The sequence below is a fragment of the Coturnix japonica genome, chromosome 1 (genome assembly GCF_054131305.1).
Source record: "Coturnix japonica strain WE chromosome 1, WE-NBRP24, whole genome shotgun sequence".
NCBI lineage: Eukaryota > Metazoa > Chordata > Aves > Galliformes > Phasianidae > Coturnix > Coturnix japonica.
The window spans coordinates 122,654,451-122,677,946 of NC_140663.1; the positions used below are offsets into that span (position 1 = coordinate 122,654,451).

Consider the following 23,496-nt stretch of genomic DNA (forward strand, 5'->3'; position numbering starts at 1 on the left):
GCGGAAGTCTCCTCCAGAACCAGAGAATGATGACTGGCAGGGAATATGGAAAGGTTTAGGAAAAGTCTTAGAAGCATGGGGACCTGCAGTGTCATGGGATTTCACTCTTGAACACCTAAGGGACCCTGAGAAATTAAGTGAGTATTTGGGTCAGAGATCTAAGGAGGTAAACCTTATGTGGGGTTTGGCTTATGCATACCGTGCTTTGTTTCATAATATTCTGGAGAGAGAGAGTTTCCGATCTGAGATTCAAGCCCAAGTTAACTCTGATCAGTCACAGGAGGCATCAGTAGCAATATCAGTTGCCCCTGTGGAAGGCAAGAAATGGAAACGGGTGTCCATGCGTCTAGAACGAAAAGAAGGAGAAGCAGAGGGGGGGGCAGCAGAAGACCCAGGTGCCGGGCATGGAGCAGTACCGAAAAAAGCAAAGGCAAAAATCAAGAGGCATGAAGAAGAGACTGATGATGAGGAGGAAATCACTTATCGTCGACCTCTGAAGCTGACTGAAATCCAAGGCTCAAGAAAGGAGTTTACACGGCGTCAAGATGAAGGTATCCTTGCTTGGTTGCTTCGCTGCTGGGACAACTAGGCCAACAGCTTGTCTCTAGATGGCAATGAAGCTCGCCAACTAGGAAGCATTGCCCAATATGCAGGTGTCAACAGAGGGATTAGCAGATGTTCGGATGGAGCTGCCACTCTCTGGTTGCAGCTGTTAGAAGCCGTGAGAGAAAGGTACCCCTATAAGGATGCTTTGAAGCCTAAAATTACTAGTTGGAATACCGTCCAAAAAGGTATCCAGTACCTGAGGGAAATGGCCATGACGAAAATGTTGTACAGCCCTGATCCAAGCGAACTTGATCCAGAGAGAGTGAGGGCCGATCCTGACATGTGGCAGAAAATCACAAGTACAGCACCAGAGAGAACTGCACAGTCATTGGTAAGAGCATCTAGAGGATTTGAGGACAGATGGCCCCGAGTTGTTGAGCTGATTATAATGTTTCAAACCGTTGATCAGCAGCTCTCCCAACTGCATGCCGCAGTTTCTGCCACCTCACGACTAGAAGACTGACTAGATGAAATGTGCAAGAAATTGTTTCCATCAACTAATCGTAATGATCCCGTAATAGTATCAGAAACAACCGATGAAGGTCAATCCTCGTACGGGCCACCAGGTCTAATGAAGGATCTGATCAAAGTATTCCAGTCCTACTCCTCGCCTGTATCATCAAAAGTCTCAGCTGTTAAACGCACACGCTTCTCAGCTCGAGCAAAGAACAACAGTACGATTGCACCGCGTGTTTCCATGTGGCGCTACCTACGTGACCGTGGAGAAGACATGAGGAAGTGGCATGATCAGCCTACTTCTGCACAACGAGCACGAGTGAAAGAACTAGTATACATACCAACCACCAGTGGAGTTGCTCCAGTCATCACAGGTAACCAATAGAGGGGCCCTGCCCTCAGTCAGGGGAGGGAGAGGGATAATAGAGTTTATTGGACTGTGTGGATTCGATGGCCTGGCACATCAGAACCACAGGAATATAAGGTGCTGGTGGATTCCGGTGCACAGTGCACCCTAATGCCCTCCAGTCATGAAGGGACAGAATCAATCCATATTTCTGGAGTGACTGGGGGCTCTCAAGAATTGACAGTGCTGGAGGCTGAAATAAGCCTCACTGGCAAAGACTGGCAAAAGCATCCTATTGTGACTGGCTCAGGGGCTCCATGTATACTGGGTATTGATTACCTCAGAAGGGGGCATTTCAAGGATCCTAAGGGGTACCGATGGGCCTTTGGGATAGCTGATGTAGATATGGACAACATTAAGCAGCTGTCTGTTTTGCCTGGCCTGTCAGAGGACCTGTCTGTTTTGGGGCTGCTACGAGTAAAAGAGCAGCAGGTACCGATTGCTAAAAAGACAGTGCACAGATGGCAGTATCGCACCAACAGGGATTCCTTGCTCCCCATTCATGATTTGATTCGCCAGTTGGAGAATCAGGGAGTGATCAGAAAAACTCACTCACCTTTTAACAGTCCCATTTGGCCAGTGCGTAAAGGCAGTGGAGAATGGAGGCTGACAGTAGACTACCGTGGCCTGAATGAGGTCACACCCCCGTTGAGCGCTGCTGTCCCGGACAAGTTGGAACTCCAGTACGAGCTGGAGTCAAACGCAGCCAAATGGTATGCCACCACTGACATTGCCAATGCCTTCTTCTCTATTCCTTTGGCTGCAGAATGTAAGCCACAGTTTGCCTTCACCTGGAGGGGCATTCAGTATACTTGAAACCGTTTGCCCCAGGGGTGGAAACACAGCCCAACCATTTGCCGTGGGTTGGTCCAAACTGTACTGGAACAGGGTGGTGCTCCTGAACACCTGCAGTACATTGATGACATTGTGGTGTGGAGTGATACAGCAGCAGAAGTTTTCACAAAAGGAGAGCAGATAATCCAAATTCTTCTACAAGCCAGCTTTGCTATTAAGCGAAGCAAAGTAAAAGGACCTGCCCAGGAAATTCAGTTCTTAGTTATAAAGTGGCAGGATGGACGTCGTCACATCCCAACAGATGTGATCGACAAAATCACTGCCATGTCTCCACCAACTAGCAAGAAAGAGACACAATCTTTCCTGGGTGCAGTGGTCTTTTGGAGGATGCACATTCCAAACTACAGCCTCATTGTAAGCCCCCTTTATCAGGTGATGCGGAAGAAGAATGATTTTGCATGGGGCCCTGAGCAGCAGCAGGCTTTTGAACAGATTAAACAAGAGATAGCCCGTGCTGTAGCCCTGGGGCCAGTACGGACTGGACAGGATGTAAAGAACATCCTCTATACTGCTGCTGGAGAGAAAGGCCCCACTTGGAGTTTGTGGCAAAGAGCCTTACGAGAGACCCAAGGCCGACCCCTGGGATTCTGGAGTCGATCATATAAGGGGACTGAAGAGTGCTACACTCCAACTGAGAAGGAGATCTTAGCCACGTATGAGGGGGTTCGGGCTGCTTCCGAAGTAGTTGTGACTGAAACACAGCTCCTTTTGGCACCTCGACTGTCAGTGCTGGACTGGATGTTCAAAGGACAGGTTCGCTCCACCCATCATGCTACCGATGTCACCTGGAGCAAGTGGATTACGCTGATTACACAGCGAGCGCGAACGGGAAACCTCAATCGTCCAGGAATCCTAGAGGTAATTATGGACTGGCCTGAAGATAAAAAGTTTGGAACATCACCAGCAGAAGAGGTATCACGTGCTAAAGAGGCCCCACCATACAACGAATTACCAGAAAATGAAAAGAAATATTCCCTATTCACTGACGGATCATGTCGCTTTATAGGGAAGCATTGCAAATGGAAAGCTGCTGTGTGGAGCCCCACACAACAGGTTGCAGAGGCATCTTCAGGAATAGTATATCTTCCTTCCTGAATGGGACTCTTCTCTGGTGGAGCAACCATCGGTTCTTTTGGTGCATCACTGTGATATGTCACTGATCCTAGGATTTTCTGTAGTTCTTCTTTAAGTGGAGATGAAGACAGACTACTTCTCTGGCTCAGATAGGCGACCCATTGTGCTACCATTTATGCTTGAACCACCCCTGTCTTAGGAAGGTGGGTCAAATCCCTTACCTACCCCTGGATTGGTAATGTAGTTTTTACTATGACTTTTGCTGTCTGTGTTATTGGCTCAACTGCTTGCAACACCAAATAGGCAGCCAATAACTGTTTCTCAATCATGCTATATCTTTCCTCTGCTCCATGCCAAATCTGAGACCAGAATCCAATGGGGGTTCGAACAGAACTCTGGCATTGCCACAGGCCCCAGCCAAAACCATCCTGGGTAACATGAACATCTAATTCGGCTGGGAGGGTAGGATCAAATATACCCAATGCCTGAGCTTGTTTAACTGCCAGTTTTGCCTGTTGAAAAGCATCACCAAAAAACTCCCAGGAGGATTCACTCCTGTGATTACAGCCAATTATTGATAGTTCAGTCAGGTGTATGGGAAATCACAGCTTGAACCTCTGATTAATTAGCTGAGGCAAGTGTTGGGTCAGCTGTGGTAGCACAGGTGAGAGTAATCTAGCTGTGCTCCCGGAAGGGGTGGACTTCGACTCCACCCCCTCTGAGACCTCATTTAAGGGCTGACCACGACTGAGGCAGTATCTCAGAGTATCTCAGATTTGCTAAATCCAGGACACAGTGGTATGTTTTAATTTCTCTGCTTAGCGTGTCCATTAGGGAGGCAATATTGGGTACAGCCTCATGAACGGGTGCCGTGACCTTATTCAATTCTCCATAATCTACTGTCATCCTCCATGTTCCATCTGGTTTTCGCACTGGCCATATTGGGGAGTTGTATGGGCTACGTGCAGGTCTTATAATACCCACTCTCTCTAACTCCTGCACTGTTTTTGTTATTTCATCCTGCCCACCCGGGAGTCTATATTGTTTTACATTAGTAATCTGGTGTGGCTTTGGCAGAGAAATAGGCTCATGTTTGGCATGGCCTCTCAATATTGTTTGTATTGCTTGAATACTAATGCATCTCTGTCAGAGCCGAAACTCCCCCACCGTTGTGTGGAGAGCCAGGCCCCACAAGATATCAATCCCCAATATATACTCTGGAACTGGGGCAATGGATACCTTATACTCCTGTGGTGGGAGTCACCCAACCCCCAATTTTACCCAGGTTTGGGTGACTGGAATGGTCTGTCCCCCAAAACCTCCAATCATCACTCTATTGCCTTTGAATTTTGTTGGGTCTCCGTATATTATAGATGTTTCAGCCCTGGTTACCACTAGGGCCATAACCTTTTGTATATTTTTCCGGGACTATTGTTAATTCTTATTATTGTTAATTTCCGGGAATATTGTTAATTCTACATAGGGCCTCCGGTCCCGTCTGGAGGCCCTAGGGGGACTGACGTCCCTCGTCATGCCATGAATTGGTCTAGGTTCAAATCTTTTACCTCTGAAGTCTCAGGTATTGTAGCCCGAGACACTTGAGGTGTTTTCTTTTTTCTACTAGGAACAATGAAATCTTCTAAGTTCCAAGTTACTGTTGGCCATCGTTCTATGATTCTTATCCTTGGTCTTTTAGGACGGTTTGGAAATTTTTGTTCATCCTTCAGCTGCTTCCACAGCTGAAGGAGGACATGGTTAGGCTAGCCATCAACTTTTGTAAATTGAATGCCTGCCCAAAGAAGATCACCAAACAATTGTTTTTGGGACACTCTTATAGGTCCCGACTGAGGGGTTCGCAGGGCTGGTTTCCTAGTTCAAGTTATTGGAAAGACTTCTGCATCTTCTATTACCCTAATATTGCACTTAGCTCTTAAACGCTCTGTCTCCCCCATATCTGCTACTAATTGAGCAGCTTGTTGAACTGCTGCTTCCGAAGCCACCAACGGATTTAATATGGAAACTAATGTTCCATACATATGTGAGGGAGCTTGTTGCAGTATTAGGTCCCTCATCCCTGCAGAAAATTTTACCATATCAGGGCTATCGAATATATCTTCATAAATGGTTTCTCGCATGCCCAATTCCCATATATAATTTTGAAGGTCTTCCATGGAAGACCACATGCCCATGTTTACTGGTACATCAGATTTATTTGACCATACCATGTGGCATGCAGCCATCAACCAATCTATGACTGAATGATTTTCATCAGGGAACTGGGTCCGTGCATATAATCTTTGCCTAAGGGCAGGATGGATGGTTATAGTTGCTCATTTAGATACTTCGGGTCCACTAACTAATACACTTTCTGCCCCTGAATCCCATAGATGCAACAGCCAGACCGGAACGCTTTCTTGCGGCCTTTGTCTAAATCGCTGAACCAAATCCATGAGCTCAGTAAGTGTGTAGGGGCGGGCTGTTATGTGTAGGTAAGACTCGGCAGTGGGCCATTGATCTGGTGGCACCTCCGTTGGCCGGTCCTGGATCTTTTTTGTCTTTTGGGTCACTACAGGACAGACTTCTAATAAGTCCGCCTTAGGTGGTTCTCCCACATCAGCTTTGGTGACTTTGTCCTGATCTGTTGTTTTAGGATCTTGTTCATCATTCATTGTAATATATCTAATTCAGGGATTTGGTGAAAAAAATAGATGGATTTTTCCCTGTTAATAAACTGAGATTGCTTTCTAGCTTTTCAGTTCGAGCCTTTAATAATTGATTTTCATGCTCAATATCATTTGATCTCATTTTGGCCTGATTTAAAGCGGTTTGTAAGGGCCAGGCTACTATAGACGCGGCCATTTGCCTTTAGTAGTAAGTATATCCTTATGTAACCCTTGAAAATATTCAGTTAAACGGAATGGGGACATGTTGTCCACCACCCGTAAGGCACCCCATTGTTCAGTAATAATCGCGAGTTGGAAAAATGGGGATACCATGAATCCCGGGATTTGTCCAGGAGGGATCTTTCCTAATGGAGTGACCTTCTCCCCCTTGAACCAGCTAAACATATTCCACAAGAAACACATCTCTTTTCCCACGTCCACAGGCTCCTGGCTGGCTCGCCAAATGTAAGGGTGGCTAATATAAAGATGTTGACCAAGATGGTGGTAAATAGTCAAATTACACAATGAGCGCAGATGGGAAACCTCAATAGTCCAGAAATTTTAGAAGTGATTGTTTGTGGACTGGCCTGAAAGTAAAAAGTTTGGAACATCACCAGCAGAAGAGGTGTCACATGCTAAAGAGGCCCCACCATACAACAAACTTCCAGAAAATGAAAATAAATGTGCCCTGTTCACTGATGGAGCATGTCGTATTATAGGGAAGCATCGCAAATTGAAAGCTGCTGTGTGGAGCTCCACACGACAGGTTGCAGAGGCCACTGAAGGAAAAGGAGAATCAAGTCAGTTCACAGAGGTAAAGGTTGTCCAGCTCACCTTAGATGTTGCTGAACGGGAGAGGTGGCCAATGCTTTATCTTTATAGTGACTCATGGATGGTGGCAAATGCCTTATGGGGTGGTTACAGCGGTGGGAACAAAATAACTGGCAACCGAGGGGTAAACCTATTTGCACTGCAGAACTGTGGAAAAACATTGCCGCCCAAACAAAAGGTGAGCTGAGTTGTAAAGATGCGTCACGTGGATGCACATGTGCCCAAGAGTCAGGCTACTGAAGAACAACAAAACAACCATCAGGTAGATCGAGCTGCCAGAATTGAGGTGGCTCAAGTAGACTTGGACTGGCAGAATAAGGGTGAATTATTTCTAACTCGATGGGCCCATGAGACCTCGGGCCATCAAGGAAGAGACGCGACATATAAATGGTCCAGAGACTGAGGGGTGGACTTAACTATTGACGCTATTGCGCACATTATTCATGACTGTAAAGCATGTGCCATAATTAAACAAGCCAAGAGGATGAAACCTCTCTGGGGAGAAAGGCTGTTTCAAAAGTATAAATATGGGGAGGCGTGGCAGGTTGATTATATCACCTTGCTACGATCTCGCAGTGGTAAGTGTTACGTGCTTACCATGGTGGAAGCAACCACTGGGTGGCTTGAAACATATGCAGTACCCCATGATACCGCTCAAAACACTGTATTGGGTCTTGAGAAACAAGTCCTGTGGTGACATGGCACTGCAGAATGAATTAAGTCTGATAATGGGACACATTTCAAAGATTCCCTTATAATTACTTGGGCCAAAGATCATAGCACTGAGTGGATTTATCATATTCCCTACCATGCACCAGCTTCTGGTAAAATTGAATGATACAATGGGTTGTTGAAAATTCATTTTGAAAGCAATGGGTAGTAGAACATTTAAGCACTGGGAGAAGCATTTGGCAGAATTCACCTGGTTGGTCAACACCAGAGGATCTGTCAGTCATGATGGTCCTAGCCAATCCAGCCCCCTGCATACTGTAGAGAGAGATAAGGTCCCTGTAGTACATGTGAAGAACGTGTTGGGAAAAGCAGTTCTGTTCCTTCCAGCCTCTGGAAATGGCAAACCTCCCTGTGGAACTGTTTTTGCCCAGGGACCTGTGTGCACTTGGTGGGTGATGCAGAAAGATTGGCATGTTCAGTGTGTACCACAAGGGAATTAGATGTTGTCATGGTTTAATAATAATAATAAATAATAAATTTAAGCATGAATAATTTTACTGAATCTGCAACTTACAGAAGAAGACTACATCTCCCAGAGAACAACACGATAGGTCACGGGACCTGGACTCTATATTAACTTGGTCGCAGAACAGACTGACGTCTTTCGAGTTCTGGTGTTCAGGGGAGTGTGTGGGAGCCTTCAGCCGTTCGCCTAGACTCACAGTAGGCCTCTCGGTTACGGGACTCATTCTCTCTCCTATTTTGCTTGATTCGTTAGCTCAATTTTCAATTATATTGTATTATATTGTGTTATCCTGTATTTCGATATAGTATTTAGTAAATAAGTGTGCCTCCTTAGATCGTTGCCGCTGTGTTTTTTTTTTCCTAATTAACTTTTTCCTTTCGGCCTAGGGCCCCTCCGGGGCCCACGGCCCCCTGTCACGGACACAGGTGGATTTTTTCGTTCAAACCGTGACAGATTTTGGTGGAGAATGCGGGCAAATTGAGTTGCTGTTTTTCTGTGTTTTCTTCTGTTGCTCTTTTAGCTTTTAACAGAGCTACGAGTTTTTTTTCTTGTTAAGGAGCTATCTTAGGTTTGCGACTCTGCACCTGCGAGCTTGACCTTGAAAGTCCAGGCGGACTGCCAATACTCCGGTATATTTTATAAACACTGCTGAGCTTTGTTTTCTTTTACTTTTTTTCTCTCTAATGAAGAAAAAAAGGAAAAAAAAAAAAGAAGAAAAAAAATGTTCCCTCTAGTAAGTTTGTTCTACCAGGGACTGCATTTCATTAGTTCCTCTTTTGTGATGCTCCAAACATATTGGAGCATGTTTAAGATAGCCACTTTTTCCTATGGAACTGTAAACATGTATAATGATTTGAAAACATGGTTAGCAACGCTTACTTGGTATCTGCATGCAGCTCCAGAGGAAGCAACTAATGCAACTAATGCAACTATTAGTTCAGGAATGGTGGTTTTTGAGCGTACTCCTCCTTTTTTCTTTGCATCCTTTAAGCAGTCTTCGAATGAACAGTTGTCCCAGTGGACCACACTGTCAATTGTGTCAATCTCCCTGAACTTAATGTTGGCTTTTTAACTTATTGGTTCTTGGATTTATTACATTTGTTACATCAGGAGGAAGTCTTCCCTAGAATCAGAGAATACTGAGTGGCAGGGAGTGTGGAGAAACTTTGGAGAGACTTTTAGAAAACAGACATCTTTAGTGTCATGGAGCTTTACTCCTGAACACTTAAAGAATCCTGAGAGTTTGACCGCATATTTGAGACAGGAATGTTGTGGCTCAGGCAGATCTAAGGAGGCACAAATGACTTGGGGCCTAGCTAATGCTTATCGGGCCTTATTCAATACCATTCCTGAGAGGGAGGATTTTGAGGTTGAGAGAGAGAGTCTCAGGGCCGAGAATGAGAGTATCCAATCCAAACTCGACACTCTCCAGTCCGAGCATAACGCCCTCCGGTCAGAGAACAGCACCCTTCGGTCTGAGTGTAACATCCTCCAATCAGAGAACAACTCCCTCCGGTCCAGCTACAACATTCTCCAGTCCAAGTACGACGCTGTCCAGTCTGAGCGCGGCACTCTCCAGCCCAAGGACGATGCCTTCCAACCCAATTGCGACACCCTCCAGTCTGAGCACAACACTCTTCAGTCCGAACATAATGCCCTCCGGACCGAGCACAACACTCTCCATACTGAGCACGATGCTCTCCGGTCCGAGCACAACACCCTCCAGTCTGAGTACAACACTCTCCAGTCTGAGCACAATGCTCTCCAGACTGAGCACAATGCCCTCCGGTCCGAGTACAACACCCTCCAGACTGAGCGCAATGCCCTCCGGACCGAGCACAATGCCCTCCAGACCGAGCACAACACTCTCCAGTCCAAGTATGACGCCCTCCAGTCTGAGTGCGGCACCCTCCAGGCCAAGCACGATACCTTCCAACCCAACTGCGATGCCCTCCGGACCGAGCACAACACTCTCCAGACTGAGCACGATGCCCTCCGGTCCGAGCACAACACTCTCCAGACTGAGCACAATGCCCTCCGGACCGAGCACAACACTCTCCAGACTGAGCACGATGCCCTCCGGTCCGAGCACAACACTCTCCAGACTGAGCACAATGCCCTCCGGACCGAGCACAATGCCCTCCGGTCCGAGTACAACACGCTCCAGACTGAGCGCAATGCCTTCCGGACCGAGCACAACACTCTCCAGACTGAGCACAATGCTCTCAGGTCCGGGTACAACACTCTTCAGGCCAAGTATGACGCCCTCCAGTCTGAGCGCGGCACCCTCCAGCCTAAGCACGATGCCCTTCAACCCAATTGTGACACCCTCCAGACCGAGCACAACACTCTTCAGTCTGAGCATAATGCCCTCCAGTCCGAGCATAACGCTCTTCAGACTGAGCACAATGCCCTCCGGACAGAGCTCAACACTCTCCAGACTGAGCACACTGCCCTCCAGGCCGAGCATAATGTCCTCCGGTTCGGGTACAACACTCTCCAGTCCAACTACAACAGCCTCCAGACTGAGCTCGGTGCCGTCCAGTTCGAGCGGAACGCTCTCCGAGACCAGCTATGTGCCCTCCGGGATGAGCTGAATGTATGTAACCAACTGCCAGGGTCACATGTAGTCCAATTTGACCAGCCATTGGGGGCACATGTAGTCCAATTTGGCCAGCCACTGGGGGCGCATGTAGTCCAATTTGACCAGCCACCGGGGGCACATGTAGTTCAATCTGACCAGCCACGGGGGATACATGTAGTCCAATTGGACCAACTATCAGGGACACCAGATACAATGTTGGTTGCCCCTGTAAGAGGGTGAAAGACAAAACGAGTTTCAACTCAGTTAGAGAAAATGCAGAAGGAGTTGGAAGAGCGGAGGGAGTTAGTAGAGCAGGACTCAGGAGAGCAGGGGGACTCAGGAGAGCAGGGGGAGTCAGAAGACCAGAGGAAGTTGGAGGAGCAGAGGATGTTAGAGGGGTACAAGAAGATGTTAGAGGAGCAGAAGAAGTTAGAGGAGCAGAGGAAGTTTGGAGAGAGGAAAAAGAAGGAGGGTTACCTGGAGGAAATAACACAAGCGTCAGGGTCAGAGTCAGAAGAGGAGCCAAAAGCCAGATTTTCTTTATGAGAATTTCTCGAGTCCAAACTTAGAGATGGGGCAGCCTCACCGACACAGATGCCACCATCAACATCTGGGACTCTTGATAGAGCAAAAGGTGAGCAAAGTATTACGACCATTATTGATCGATCTTTTAAAATGAGTGAAATTCGAGATCTAAGAAAGGATTTCACACGTCATCCAAAAGAACATATTGTCACTTGGTTACTTCGCTGCTGGGACAATGGTGCCAATAGTGCGTGGCTCGATGGCAGTGAAGCTCGCCAACTGGGTAGCATTTCCAAGGACTCACGTGTGGACAGAGGTATTGGCACATGCCAAAATCGGTCCTACACCCTCTGGAAGCGGATGTTGATAGCGGTAAGAGATAGATTCCCCTTCAAACGGGACATGGAGCCTGAGAGAAAGAAATGGACTGATATAGAGAAAGGTATCCAATTTTTGAGAGAAAATGCTCTGGTGGAAACGCTATACAGCCCCCAGTTCAATCGTAACGATCCAAACCAATTACATGATCCTGAAGCAGTCCGCGTCCCACGACAAATGTGGCGTGACTTTACAAAAGCAGCTCCAGAAAAGTATGCCAGTGCACTTGCATTAGTATATGGCAAAGGGGACAGGAAACCCCTTGTGAATGAACTAATTGGCAGGCTTCAGGAACTTGAATTATTTATAAGCGCCACAGAAGTTAATCTGTATACTTCAGCCATTGTCAAAATTGTGGAAAGATTAAACAAAATGGAGGGAACACAAAGTGATATTATTGACAAATTGGCTAATGTGCCTGATGTAGATGAATCCACGGTGGTACAAGATGATGGAGACCAGGATTTCCACGATCGCCTATTGAGAAAGCTAAACAACATGAGTTCCTCTCGACCTGTATCATCGAAAATCTCAACCATAAAAAAGAGACGTCCTCGTATTCAAGCAAATGACAACGATAAGACACCTCGTATTCAAGCAAATGACAACGATAAGACTACACGTCTTGCCTTGTTGTTTTTCCTCTGTAGTCATGGGGAGGACATGAAGAAGTGGGGTAATTCATCCACTTCTGCACTTCAGGCACGAGTGAAAGAATTACAAGGTGAAACAACCACCAAGGTGAACTCTTCCAAGAAGGGGAGAGTTCCAGTTGCTGCAAGCCACCGAGGTAAACAATAGAGGGGCCCTGCCCCCAGCCAGGGGGGGGAAAGGGACAATAGAGTATATTGGACTGTGTGGATTAAGTGGCCTGGCACATCTCGACCACAGAAATATAAAGCCTTGGTGGACACTGGTGCACAATGCACCCTAATGCCCTCAAGTCACCAAGGGACACAACCAATATATATACATGGAGTGACTGGGGGTTCCCAAGAATTGACTATGTTGGAGGCCAAAATAAGCCTCACTGGTAAAAACTGGCAAAGGCACCCTATTGTGACTGGTCCAGAGGCTCCATGTATACTGGGAATCGATTACCTTAGGATGGGATATTTCAAGGATCCCAAGGGGTATCGATGGGCCTTTGGGATAGCTGCTGTAAACACAAACGGTGTTAAGCAGCTATCAACTTTACCTGGTCTGTCAGATGATCCTTCTGCTGTGGGGTTGCTCCAGGTAAAAGACCAAGAGGTACCAATTGCCACCAAAGTGGTTCACAGACGGCAGTACCGCACCAATAGGGACTCATTGCTCCCCATTCACAAGCTAATTCGCCAATTAGATAATCAGGGAGTGATTAGCAAAACGCACTCGCCTTTTAACAGCCCCATATGGCCAGTGCGTAAAACCAGTGGGGAATGGAGGCTGACGGTAGATTACCATGGCCTCAATGAAGTCACACCTCCATTAAGTGCTGCTGTGCCAGACATGCTAGAACTCCAGTATGAATTGGAGTCAAAAGAAGCTAGGTGGTACGCCACCACTGACATTGCTAATGCCTTCTTTTCCATCCCATTGGCTACAAAATGCAGGCCACAGTTTGCTTTTACCTGGAGAGGTATTCAGTATACCTGGAACCGTGTACCTCAAGGGTGGAAGCACAGCCCAACAGTTTGCCATGGATTGATCCAAGCTGTCTTGGAACAGGGTAATGCTCCTGAGCACTTGCAGTATATTGATGATATTGTAGTGTGGGGCCATACAGCAGCAGAGGTTTTCAAGAAAGGGAAACAGATAATCCAAATTCTTTTGCAAGCTGGTTTTGCCATTAAGCGCAGCAAGGTGAAGGGGCCTGCCCAGGAAATCCAGTTCTTAGGTATAAAATGGCAAGATGGACGTCGTCACATCCCAGCAGATGTGACTGACAAAATCACTGCTATGTCTCCGCCCACAAATAAAACAGACCCAATCTTTTCTGGGAGTAGTGGGCTTTTGGAGAATGCATGTCCCAAACTACAGCCACATAGTGAGCCCCCTCTATCAGGTAACACGGAAGAAGAATAATTTCTCATGGGGTCCTGAGCAGCAGCAGGCTTTTGAGCAGATAAAACAAGAAATAGCCCGTGCCGTGGCCTTGGGGCCAGTACGGACGGGACAGGATGTGAAGAACATCCTCTACACTGCTGCTGGAGAGAAAGGTCCCACCTGGAGTTTGTGGCAAAGAGCCTCAGGAGAGACCCGAGGTCGACCCTTGGATTTTGGAGTCGAGCATATAAAGGGTCTGAGGAATGCTACACTCCGACTGAGAAGGAGATCTTAGCTGTGTATGAGGGGGTTCGGGCTGCTTCTGAAGTAGTTGGGACAGAGGTTCAGCTTCTTCTAGCACCTCGCTTGCCAGTAATAAACTGGATGTTTAAAGGACAGGTTCCCTCCACCCATCATGCTACTGATGCCACTTGGAGTAAGTGGATTTCATTAATTACTCAACGAGCTCGAATGGGAAAACTCAGCCGTCCTGGAATTCTAGAAGTGATCATGGACTGGCCTGAGAGTAAAAAAATTGAAACACCATCTACAGAAGAGGTATCACGCGCTAAAGAGGCACCACCATACAATGAGCTACCAGAAAATGAAAAGAAATTTGCCCTATTCACAGACGGATCATGTCGTATTGTAGGGAAGCATCGCAGATGGAAAGCTGCTGTATGGAGCCCCACACGACAAGTTGCAAAGGCCACTGAAGGTAAAGGAGAATCAAGTCAATTTGCAGAGGTAAAGGCTGTTCAGCTGGCTTTAGATGTGGCTGAATGGGAGAGGAGGCCAATGCTTCATCTTTATACTGATTCATGGATGGTGGCCAATGCCTTACGGGGGTGTTTGCAACAGTGGGAGGATGATAATTGGCAACGAAAGGGTAAACCTGTTTGGGCTGCTGAACTGTGGAAAGACATTGCTGCCCAACTAAGGAACATTGTTGTAAAGGTGCGCCATGTAGATGCTCATGTGCCTAAAAGTAAGGCTACTGAAGAACATAAAAATAACCATCAGGTTGATCGAGCTGCCAAAATTGAGGTGGCTCAAATAGACTTGGACTGGCAGAACAAGGGTGAATTATTCCTAGCTCGGTGGGCCCACGAGACTTCAGGTCATCAAGGAAGGGATGCAACATATAAGTGGGCCAGAGACCGAGGGGTGGACTTAACTATGGACGCTATTGCTCAGGTTATTCATGATTGTGAAACATGCGCCATAATTAAACAAGCCAAGAGGATGAAACCTTTTTGGGGGGAAGGGCGATGGCGAAAGTATAAATATGGAGAGGCATGGCAGGTTGATTATATCACCTTGCCACGATCTCGCAATGGTAAGCGTTATGTACTCACCATGGTGGAGGCAACCACTGGGTGGCTCGAAACATACGCAGTACCCCATGCTACCGCCCGAAATACCGTATTAGGGTTGGAAAAGCAAATCCTGTGGCGGCATGGCACTCCAGAAAGAATTGAATCAGATAACGGGACCCATTTTAAAAATTCTCTTGTAACCACTTGGGCCAAAAATCATGGCATTGAGTGGATTTACCATATTCCCTATCATGCACCAGCTTCTGGTAAGATTGAACGATTCAATGGGTTGTTGAAAACTATGTTGAAAGCAATGGGTGGCGGAACATATAAAAATTGGGAGAACCATTTAGCAGAAGCCACCTGGTTAGTCAACACTCGAGGATCTAGTAATCGTAATGGTCCTAACCAATCCAGCTCCCTACGTACCGTGGAGGGAGACAAGGTTCCTGTAGTACACATAAAGAGCGTGTTGGGAAAGACGGTTTGGGTCCTTCCAGCGTCTGGAAAGGGCAAACCTCTCCGGGGTACTGTCTTTTCCCAGGGACCTGGGTGCACGTGGTGGGTGATGGACAAAAATGGGGATGTCCAATGTGTACCACAAGGGAATTTGATGTTGGGGGAGTGCAGCCAATGATTTCTCGTAGATATATAAGTAGAGTCTCAGAAGATAGTTCAATTAGGTACAGGACTTAAGACAAAGTGGATTAATGTTAAGGAAACACTTTTTCCTATATACCTTAATTAGGCATTCTGTAAGTAAGCTTTCCATCTGGACTCTATATCATGCACTGGCCATGCATGTGTAGAGCACACATGGAAAGAAGTATAAGTCAAAAGGAAATCTGCTGTGGTGGCTGGGAAAGGATGAGTGCACCTTGATGTGGGGGACGCCCTACTAGCACTGCCTTTCTCCTCTACCGCTGACATGTTTTCCTTTTTCTGGCAGTTTTGCCATTTTCTCAAAATTAATAAAATGTTAGGTTAGGTTATAGAGTTTTGTTCTCAACTTAGGGATTTGTATGGAATAAATATAGATTATTGAGAAAATAAGGTTGCTGGGTTGCTAATTATTCTCAACTATATGTATAAGTGTGTATGTTTGTATAAACATAATGTAATGATGTAGAATAAGGGGTGGAATGTCATGGTTTAATAATTTTGTAATTTTGCTATCAGTATTCCACATCATAACATAATATAAAGCATGAATAATTTTACTGAATCTGCAACTTACAGAAGAAGACTACATCTCCCAGAGAGCAACACGATAGGTCACGGGACCTGGACTCTATATTAACTTGGTCGCAGAACAGACTGACGTTTTTTCGAGTTCTGGCGTTCAGGGGAGTGTGTGGGAGCCTTCAGCCGTTCGCCTAGATTCACAGTAGGCCTCTCGGTTACAGGACTCATTCTCACTCCTATTTTGCTTGATTCGTTAGCTCAATTTTCAATTATATTGTATTATATTGTGTTATCCTGTATTTCGAGATAGTATTTAGTAAATAAGTGTGCCTCCTTAGATCGTTGCCGCTGTGTTTTTTTTTTTTCTAATTAACTTTTTCCTTTCAGCCTAGGGCCCCTCCAGGGCCCACGGCCCCCTGTCACGGACACAGGTGGATTTTTCGTTCAAACCGTGACACAAGCACGCCTGGTTTTATCCCGTTCCCCCTAATTTAAAGCCCTCTCAATGAGCCCTTCCAGCTCCTGGACTAGGATCTGTTTCCCCCTTTGAGACAGGCAAGACCCATCTGTAGCCATCAGGCCAGGTGCCAAGTAGACCACTCCATGGTCAAAAATTGGAAATTCTTGTGTTTGTACCAGACTCTAAGACATGTATTCATGAGATGGGTTTTCCTGCTCCTTTTAGTATCCTTCCCTGCCACTGAAGGGATAGAGAAAAATGTAAACTGTATGCCCGCTCCATCCACTAACTGCCCCAGTTCTCTGAAGTCCTTTTTGATAATCCTCAGGCTTATCTCAGTGACTTCATTGCTGCCAGCCTGAACTATCAATAAAGGATAACAATCAGAGGGGCAAATCAGACTTGGAAGTTTCCTAGAAATCTCCCTTACCTGGGCCTCAGCGAGGCAGCATGCTTCCCTATGGATAGGGCCGGGCTGACATATTGTGCCCTCCGTTCCTCTCATAAAGGAGTCATCTATGACAATCACCTTTCTTTTCTTCTTGGCAGAGACAGTCTTGAGGCGTGGAGTCGACTGTGTCTCTCTAGACAACCTCAAGGGTGGATCTCCCACCACACCCTCAGTTACCTCTCCCTCAAGTTCCAGAGCCTCAAACCTCTTATGGAGGGACACCTGGGGAAACGAGGTAGGTCAGGATGGGGGTTGTCTGTGATACCAAGCTGGAATCTGTTTCCACTCCTCCTCTTCCCTTAAACTGCTGTCATGGTTTAATAATTTTGTAATTTTGCTATCAGTATTCCACATCATAACATCATATAAAGCATGAATAATTTTACTGAATTTGCAACTTACAGAAGAAGACTACATATCCCAGAGAACATCACGGTCAGAGATGGGTCACGGGACATGGACACTATATTATCTCACTCTCTGGCTGGACTGACGTCTTTCGAGTTCTGGCGTTCAGGAAAGCAGTGTGTGGGAACCTTCACCGTTTCGCCTAGAGTTTACAGTAGGCCTCTTGGTTTCGGGACTCATTCTCTCTCCTATTTTGCTTGATTTGTTAGCTCAATTTCAATTATATTGTATTATATTGTATCATCCTGTATTTTGATATAGTATTTAGTAAATAAGTGTGCCTCCTTAGATCGTTGCCGCTGTGTTTTTTTTTTTCTAATTAACTTTTTCCTTTTGGCCTAGGGCCCCTGTGGGGCCCGCGGCCCCCTGTCACGGACGCAGGTAGATTTTCGTTTAAACCGTGACAACTGCCTCCCTCTGCTTGATGATAGCAGGAGAGGTGGTCCACCACCATTTGTGGGTATCACCCCAGTGTCTGTCTTGGAATTTTAGCAGAGTTACTCCACCAATCTATTTCCTGCTCACACTCTTTGATTCTCCTTAGTGTCTCCACCTCCTCCTTGATCTTCGCTACCATACTGAGCAGATCACCTATCTGCTCACACCTCACACAGGCAGAATTCTTGCCACCAGTCACCGGCTGAAACAGGCTCAGGCACTTGCTGCAGCCAGAGACTTAAACCTCCACATTTTTAGGCAGGCACTCTGAGTCATCACATTCTTTCTTGCCAGAGCTTTCTACCAAGTGGAGACCACAGCTGGATTTGTTGTCAGGGAGGCAGCCTCCCATGTGGAGAGATACTCATTGCCCTTCCTGCTTGCCTGCCCTGCACAAAACTGCTGAGTCACGCCCTTCTGACATGCCAAGACCTGTTTGTCTGTCCTGTTTACATTGTTCTTGGGTCACTCCATTCCTTAGTGGCAGGTTTTATACATGCAGAGGATGATCGTGTTGATGCTCCTGGCTTTGCCCTCACGATGTCAGAATGCTGCTGCAGTGCGAAAGAAAGACAATGGAGCCCAGTGGCTGCTCTCTGACAGGGCTACCCCTCAACCAGCAGAAGCAATTCCCTGCTTTGGTGTGGAAATGCGTCTGCTCCAGAGCCAAGTACCTCACCAAAAAAAAAAAATCCAAATCCTTCTGCAAACCAGTTTCTCTGTTAAACAAAGTTAAAGGACCAGCAAAGGAAATCCAGTCCCTAGGAATAAAATGGCAAGACTGTCACATTCTGGCAGATGTAATAACCAAAATCACTGCTGTCTCCACTGACTAGTAAGAAGGAAACACAATCTTCCTACATATAGTGGGTTTTTGGAGAATACATATTCCAGACTATATCCTTATTGTAAGCCCTTTCCATCAAGTGATGAGGAAGAAGAACAATTTTGTATGGGGCTCTAAGCAGCAGCAGGCTTTTGAGCAAATTAAGCAGGAAATAGACTGTACAGTAGCCCTGGGACCAGTCTGGATGAGACATGGTATAAAAAACTATGGTGCAGCCAGGGAGAAAGGCCCCACTTGGAGCCTTTGGCAAAGAACCTCAAGGAAGACCTGAGGTCAACCCCCTGGGTTTTGAAGTTGAGGATACAGGGGATATGAAGAACAGTATACTCCACCTGAAAAGGAGATAGCAGCAGCATATGAGGGGGTTTGAGCTTCTTCAGAAGTGACTGGTACTGAAACACAGCTCCTTTTAGCACCTCAACTGCTGGTACTGAATTGGATGTTTAAAGGGAAGGACCCCACCACACACCATGCTACTGATGCTACTTGGAGTAAGTGGATTGCATTGATTACACAACAGGCTCGGATGGGTATCCCCAGTCATCCAGGAATCTTGGAAGTGATCATGGACTGGCCTGAAGGTAAAAATTTTGGAACAACACCAGGGAAAGAGGTAACACATGCTGAAGAGGCCCCATTATACCATGAATTGCCAGAGAATGAAAAGAAACATTCCTTGTTCACTGATGGATCCTGCCATATTGTCGGAAAGTATCACAGATGGAAAGCTGTTGTGGAGTCCATGGAAATAAATAGGAGGCATTACTTTTGGAGGGACCTACTTATAATAAAGGAGGGATTTTCAGGCATCTTGCATTCATAATAGTAATTCAGAAAAATTCTGTTCAACTATCATTTAACATCGATGAGTAGAAAAAAAGACAAGGTCTCAATATGTTTCTGTAAACAGGCACTAGAACCAAGACCTTTCTGCTCCCAAATGAAGGTGACAACCATCTGACTACACAGTCATTTTCTTTCTTTCTCACTCCTTTAGTTTTGTATTCCTTTCTCCAGAGTTCTCAAGCTTTAAAGAAAAGAGAAGATCCCCGTGGAAAGTTTTACCTTTAAGAAAATATCTTGGGAAATGTGAATTTTTAATTTTCGTCTTGAAAGTAGCAGTGAACTTCAGCAGGTAAAGTACATCATAGCACAACTGTTACTCTAAAAGACAGGCACTGACAGCATTATTATTCCTTACCATTTTTAATGAGGATACTATAATTCTCATCCGACTTGAGGGGGTGGGGAGCATGAGTAGTAGTATTCTGTAGGACAGAATATGGGGCTCTGAATCACAAATGGCCGTAGATATTTATCAATCACAGAACAGGAATTGAAATCCTAAAGAGGCATGACATTTAAGACATAGCCCTGCAACTGGTATTTCCTTATTGTTTACCTCTTTGCAAATTCTCTTCTTTTAGAATAATAGAATCCTTAGAGTGGAAAGGGACCTTAAAAGATCATCTAATCCAACTCCCCTGCAATGAACAGGGACATCCACACCTAGATCAGGTTGCTCAGAGCCTAGTCCAGCCTGTCTCCAGAGACAGGGCTTCCACCACATCTCTAGGCAACCTGTCCCAGTGCCTCACCACCCTCACTGTAAAAGACTTTTTCCTTATATCCAGCCTAAATCTACCCTCTTTTAGTTTAAAACCATTTCCCCTAGTACTATCACCATAGATCCTGCTAAAGATACTTCCCCCTTCTTTCTTGTAGCTCCCCACTAGATACTGAACAGAGCTTTCTGAAGCACTGCTCTGATATTCCTTATTGTTCCAGTCAGCTGTACCTTAGGTACTTAGATTTCACAGCACCTAACCTGAAAACACTCATTTCCTCTCAATCCAGTTCTGAGTAGGGAATATCTTCTAGAATATTGACTTACAGCAGGATTCATAGCCCATTTCTGCTTTATGCAACGTGTGTTAAAACAGAACTGTCTTTGCTAAATGATCAACTCTGATTTTCATTTAAGGGAGTAATAAAGTTAGGGACAAGCAAGACAGAAGTTCATTTTCCACTTCAAATTCTCCACATTCTGTCAAAAACCTGCAAAATGTAGTGAATCTAGTTTAGGGTTGACATAGAACTATATTAATGCAGTGAGGAAGAGAGGGGCTCATTTATATAGCTATTTCTGTTTTCCCAATTCTGGTATAAATATCATCAGATTATAGTTGATCATAGTCTCCAAAAGGTACTTTGAAGTGGGTGAAAACTCCCTTATGGGAGCAAAATCACAGCTTCCTGCCCATCCCTCAGTCTGTGCAATTCTTGTTACAGCAGTGGAGGAAAGGAAGGGAAAAAAGGTGTAAAAGCTGATCCTGCAAACTTTACAAAAGTTTGCAAACTTCTCTAGCATAAACTTCCTGATGGCCACCAGTGAGATTATACCTAAACTATGCTAAAGAGATAATGAAAAGGGATATCCCTGTCAATCTGATTGTTATTCAAGGTTTTGTTTGTTTGATTGATTGTTTAATTTTTGCATAGCTTCTTAAATTATTTTCAAACACACATTATTGGGAAATCAGGTACTTTTTCTTACCCTGAGATGCCTTTCCATTTGAACAGTATCTCTCAATTGCTTCTTTAACATTATGGCTACTCTTGAGAAGTTCATACAGTGCCTACAAAATAAAGCCTTTTTAAAAGGAGTCAAAGTTTGCAAATATCCGATGTAAACATATGAAACTAGCTTTTCAGTGAGCATACCTCATATCAAACAGACATTTTCTCTCTTTGTTTTTCTTTTTTAATACATGATAAAAAACAGCCAAAAGCAAAACAATCTAAAAGTTGAGACAAGGTTTAATTAAATTTGAAACATTATATGCAATTTCTAAAAAAGCTAGATTTGTCAAGAGCAAGCAATCAGAAATATGTCAGATCACAGCACTGCCAACATTCAAATATTCATAAATTTTAGAACCTGACCCCCAATACCTAATCTAAAAGCAAACAATAAAGAAACTGAGTATTGCTGCCTTTATAATACAAGCAAAGAAAGAGAAGGTGTGAATTACAAAGCAATGTGTCACAAATGGAACAGGATATAAAACATACTTGTTCATTGTCCCGTGTTTGTAGTCCTTCAGGAATTCTGCCAATCATTTTTAAGTTTCCTGTTCTTACGTAGCTTTCAAAAAGGTATTCTTTAACTTTATTTTCTGAGATCACATCAGGATTCCAAAGTAAATGGTCTTCATTTTCATAGGCTGTTAAAACAGAAATCCATTAACATCAGGTGTGACATTTTTAAGACTATATAATAAAAAGCTATTTCAGAAAGACAAAGAATGCCAAGAAAAATGAGGAGAGTCTGAGATCCCAAACCAAGATTCTGTGTGCAGGTCTCTGGCTGTAGTGAGTGCTGGAGCCTGGCCTTTGCAGTGCTGGGTGAGGGAGGCAGCGATTGTGTACGATGTGACCAGGTAAACTACTTACTCAGCCTTGTGGTTGACCTGAAGGAGGAGGTGGAGAGGCTGAGGAACATAAAGGATTATGAGAGGGAGATTGATTGCTGGTACCAAACCCTATCGACCCCTAGATCTTGGCAGCCAGATGAAGCTCTGCACGGAGTACATCAACCCCTGCAGCCTTGCAAACAGGTGACAGGGGAACCAGCACACAGACAGCATTCCTGCTGCAGTGAGCCTACTATCCTCTCCTCCCACTACGAACAACAGCGAAGAATCAGGGAATGTAGGGCCATGGCATAAGGTCCCTGCTCAGTGATGCAGGCACGCCCTCCCGGTGAGTCCCCAGCCCCTCCAGCTGCCCCTGTGTGGAACAGGTACAGTGCTCTGCAGGGACAACTGGACAGTGGTGGTGATGATGGTTCTCCCCAGTTGGTGGTGCTCCCCAAGTCTAACCAATCTTCGCCTAGCATTAGAACTTCATCGACTAAGAAAAAACAACAGGTCATTGTTATAGGTGACTCTCTGCTGAAGGGAGCAGAAGGGCCAATATGTTGACCAGACCATCTACACAGGGAGGTCTGCTGCCTCCCAGGTGCCTGGATTAAGGATGTGAGGAAGAAACTTCCTTCCCTAGTCCGGCCCACTGATTACTATCCCCTGTTGTTGTTTCAGGTTGGTAGTGATGATTTAGACAGAACTTCCCTAAGGACTCTGAAAAAGGATTTCAGAGCCTTGGGGAGACAGATAAAAAGGTTTGGGTGCACAAGTTGTGTTCTCTTCTATCCCTCCAGCTATAGGGAATAAGGAGGGACTTAATATAATGGGCCAACGGATTAATACCTGGCTCTGAGCTTGGTGTGCCCGGCAAGGATTTGAGTTTTTTGACCTCGGCTCTATTTGCATTAGACCAGGACGGCTAGCGACCAATAGGAGTGGCTTCTCCCACTGGTCGAAAGGGGCCTTAAGATGGGAGTTGGGTAGGTTCATTCAGAGAGCTTTAAACTAGGAATGAAGGGAGGTGAGGGTGTAACTGGGGTCACTAATACGGAGCCTGTACGTAACATCCCTGTGCTTGCAGGAGAGGGATGTGCTTGTAAGACCCCATGGTCTTGTGCCTTGGTGAAGAAAGAGGATGACTCACCCCTTTGTAGGAAGATCACGGGGGCTGGTGTGAGGTTAGTGGCAGTGGAAACACCTGAGTGTGGTCATGAGGGTATTAGGGTTACTGCCACTTCCAAGGAGGCCAAGCTCAGGTGCCTTTACACTAATGCACACAGCATGAGTAATAAACAAGAGGAGCTGGAGGCCACTGTGTGTTCGGATAGTTTTGATATAGTTGCCATCATGGAAACA

General features: G+C 45.6%; 1 protein-coding gene and 1 pseudogene across 8 annotated transcripts in view; both read right to left on the reverse strand.

The window, feature by feature from the left end:
- Nucleotides 1-23,496, reverse strand: part of LOC146762673 (mesoderm induction early response protein 3-like) — a 219,881-nt gene that overhangs the window by 125,743 nt on the left and 70,642 nt on the right. For all 8 annotated transcript variants that reach the window (XM_085533740.1, XM_085533733.1, XM_085533757.1 and 5 more), the window contains 2 exons: nucleotides 21,788-21,939; nucleotides 21,270-21,351 (listed from right to left, as the gene is read on the reverse strand). In XM_085533740.1, the coding sequence (XP_085389866.1) occupies nucleotides 21,270-21,351; nucleotides 21,788-21,939 (234 nt within the window). The remainder of the gene's footprint in view (nucleotides 1-21,269; nucleotides 21,352-21,787; nucleotides 21,940-23,496) is intronic.
- On the reverse strand, nucleotides 4,927-6,603 carry LOC146762678 (uncharacterized; annotated as a pseudogene).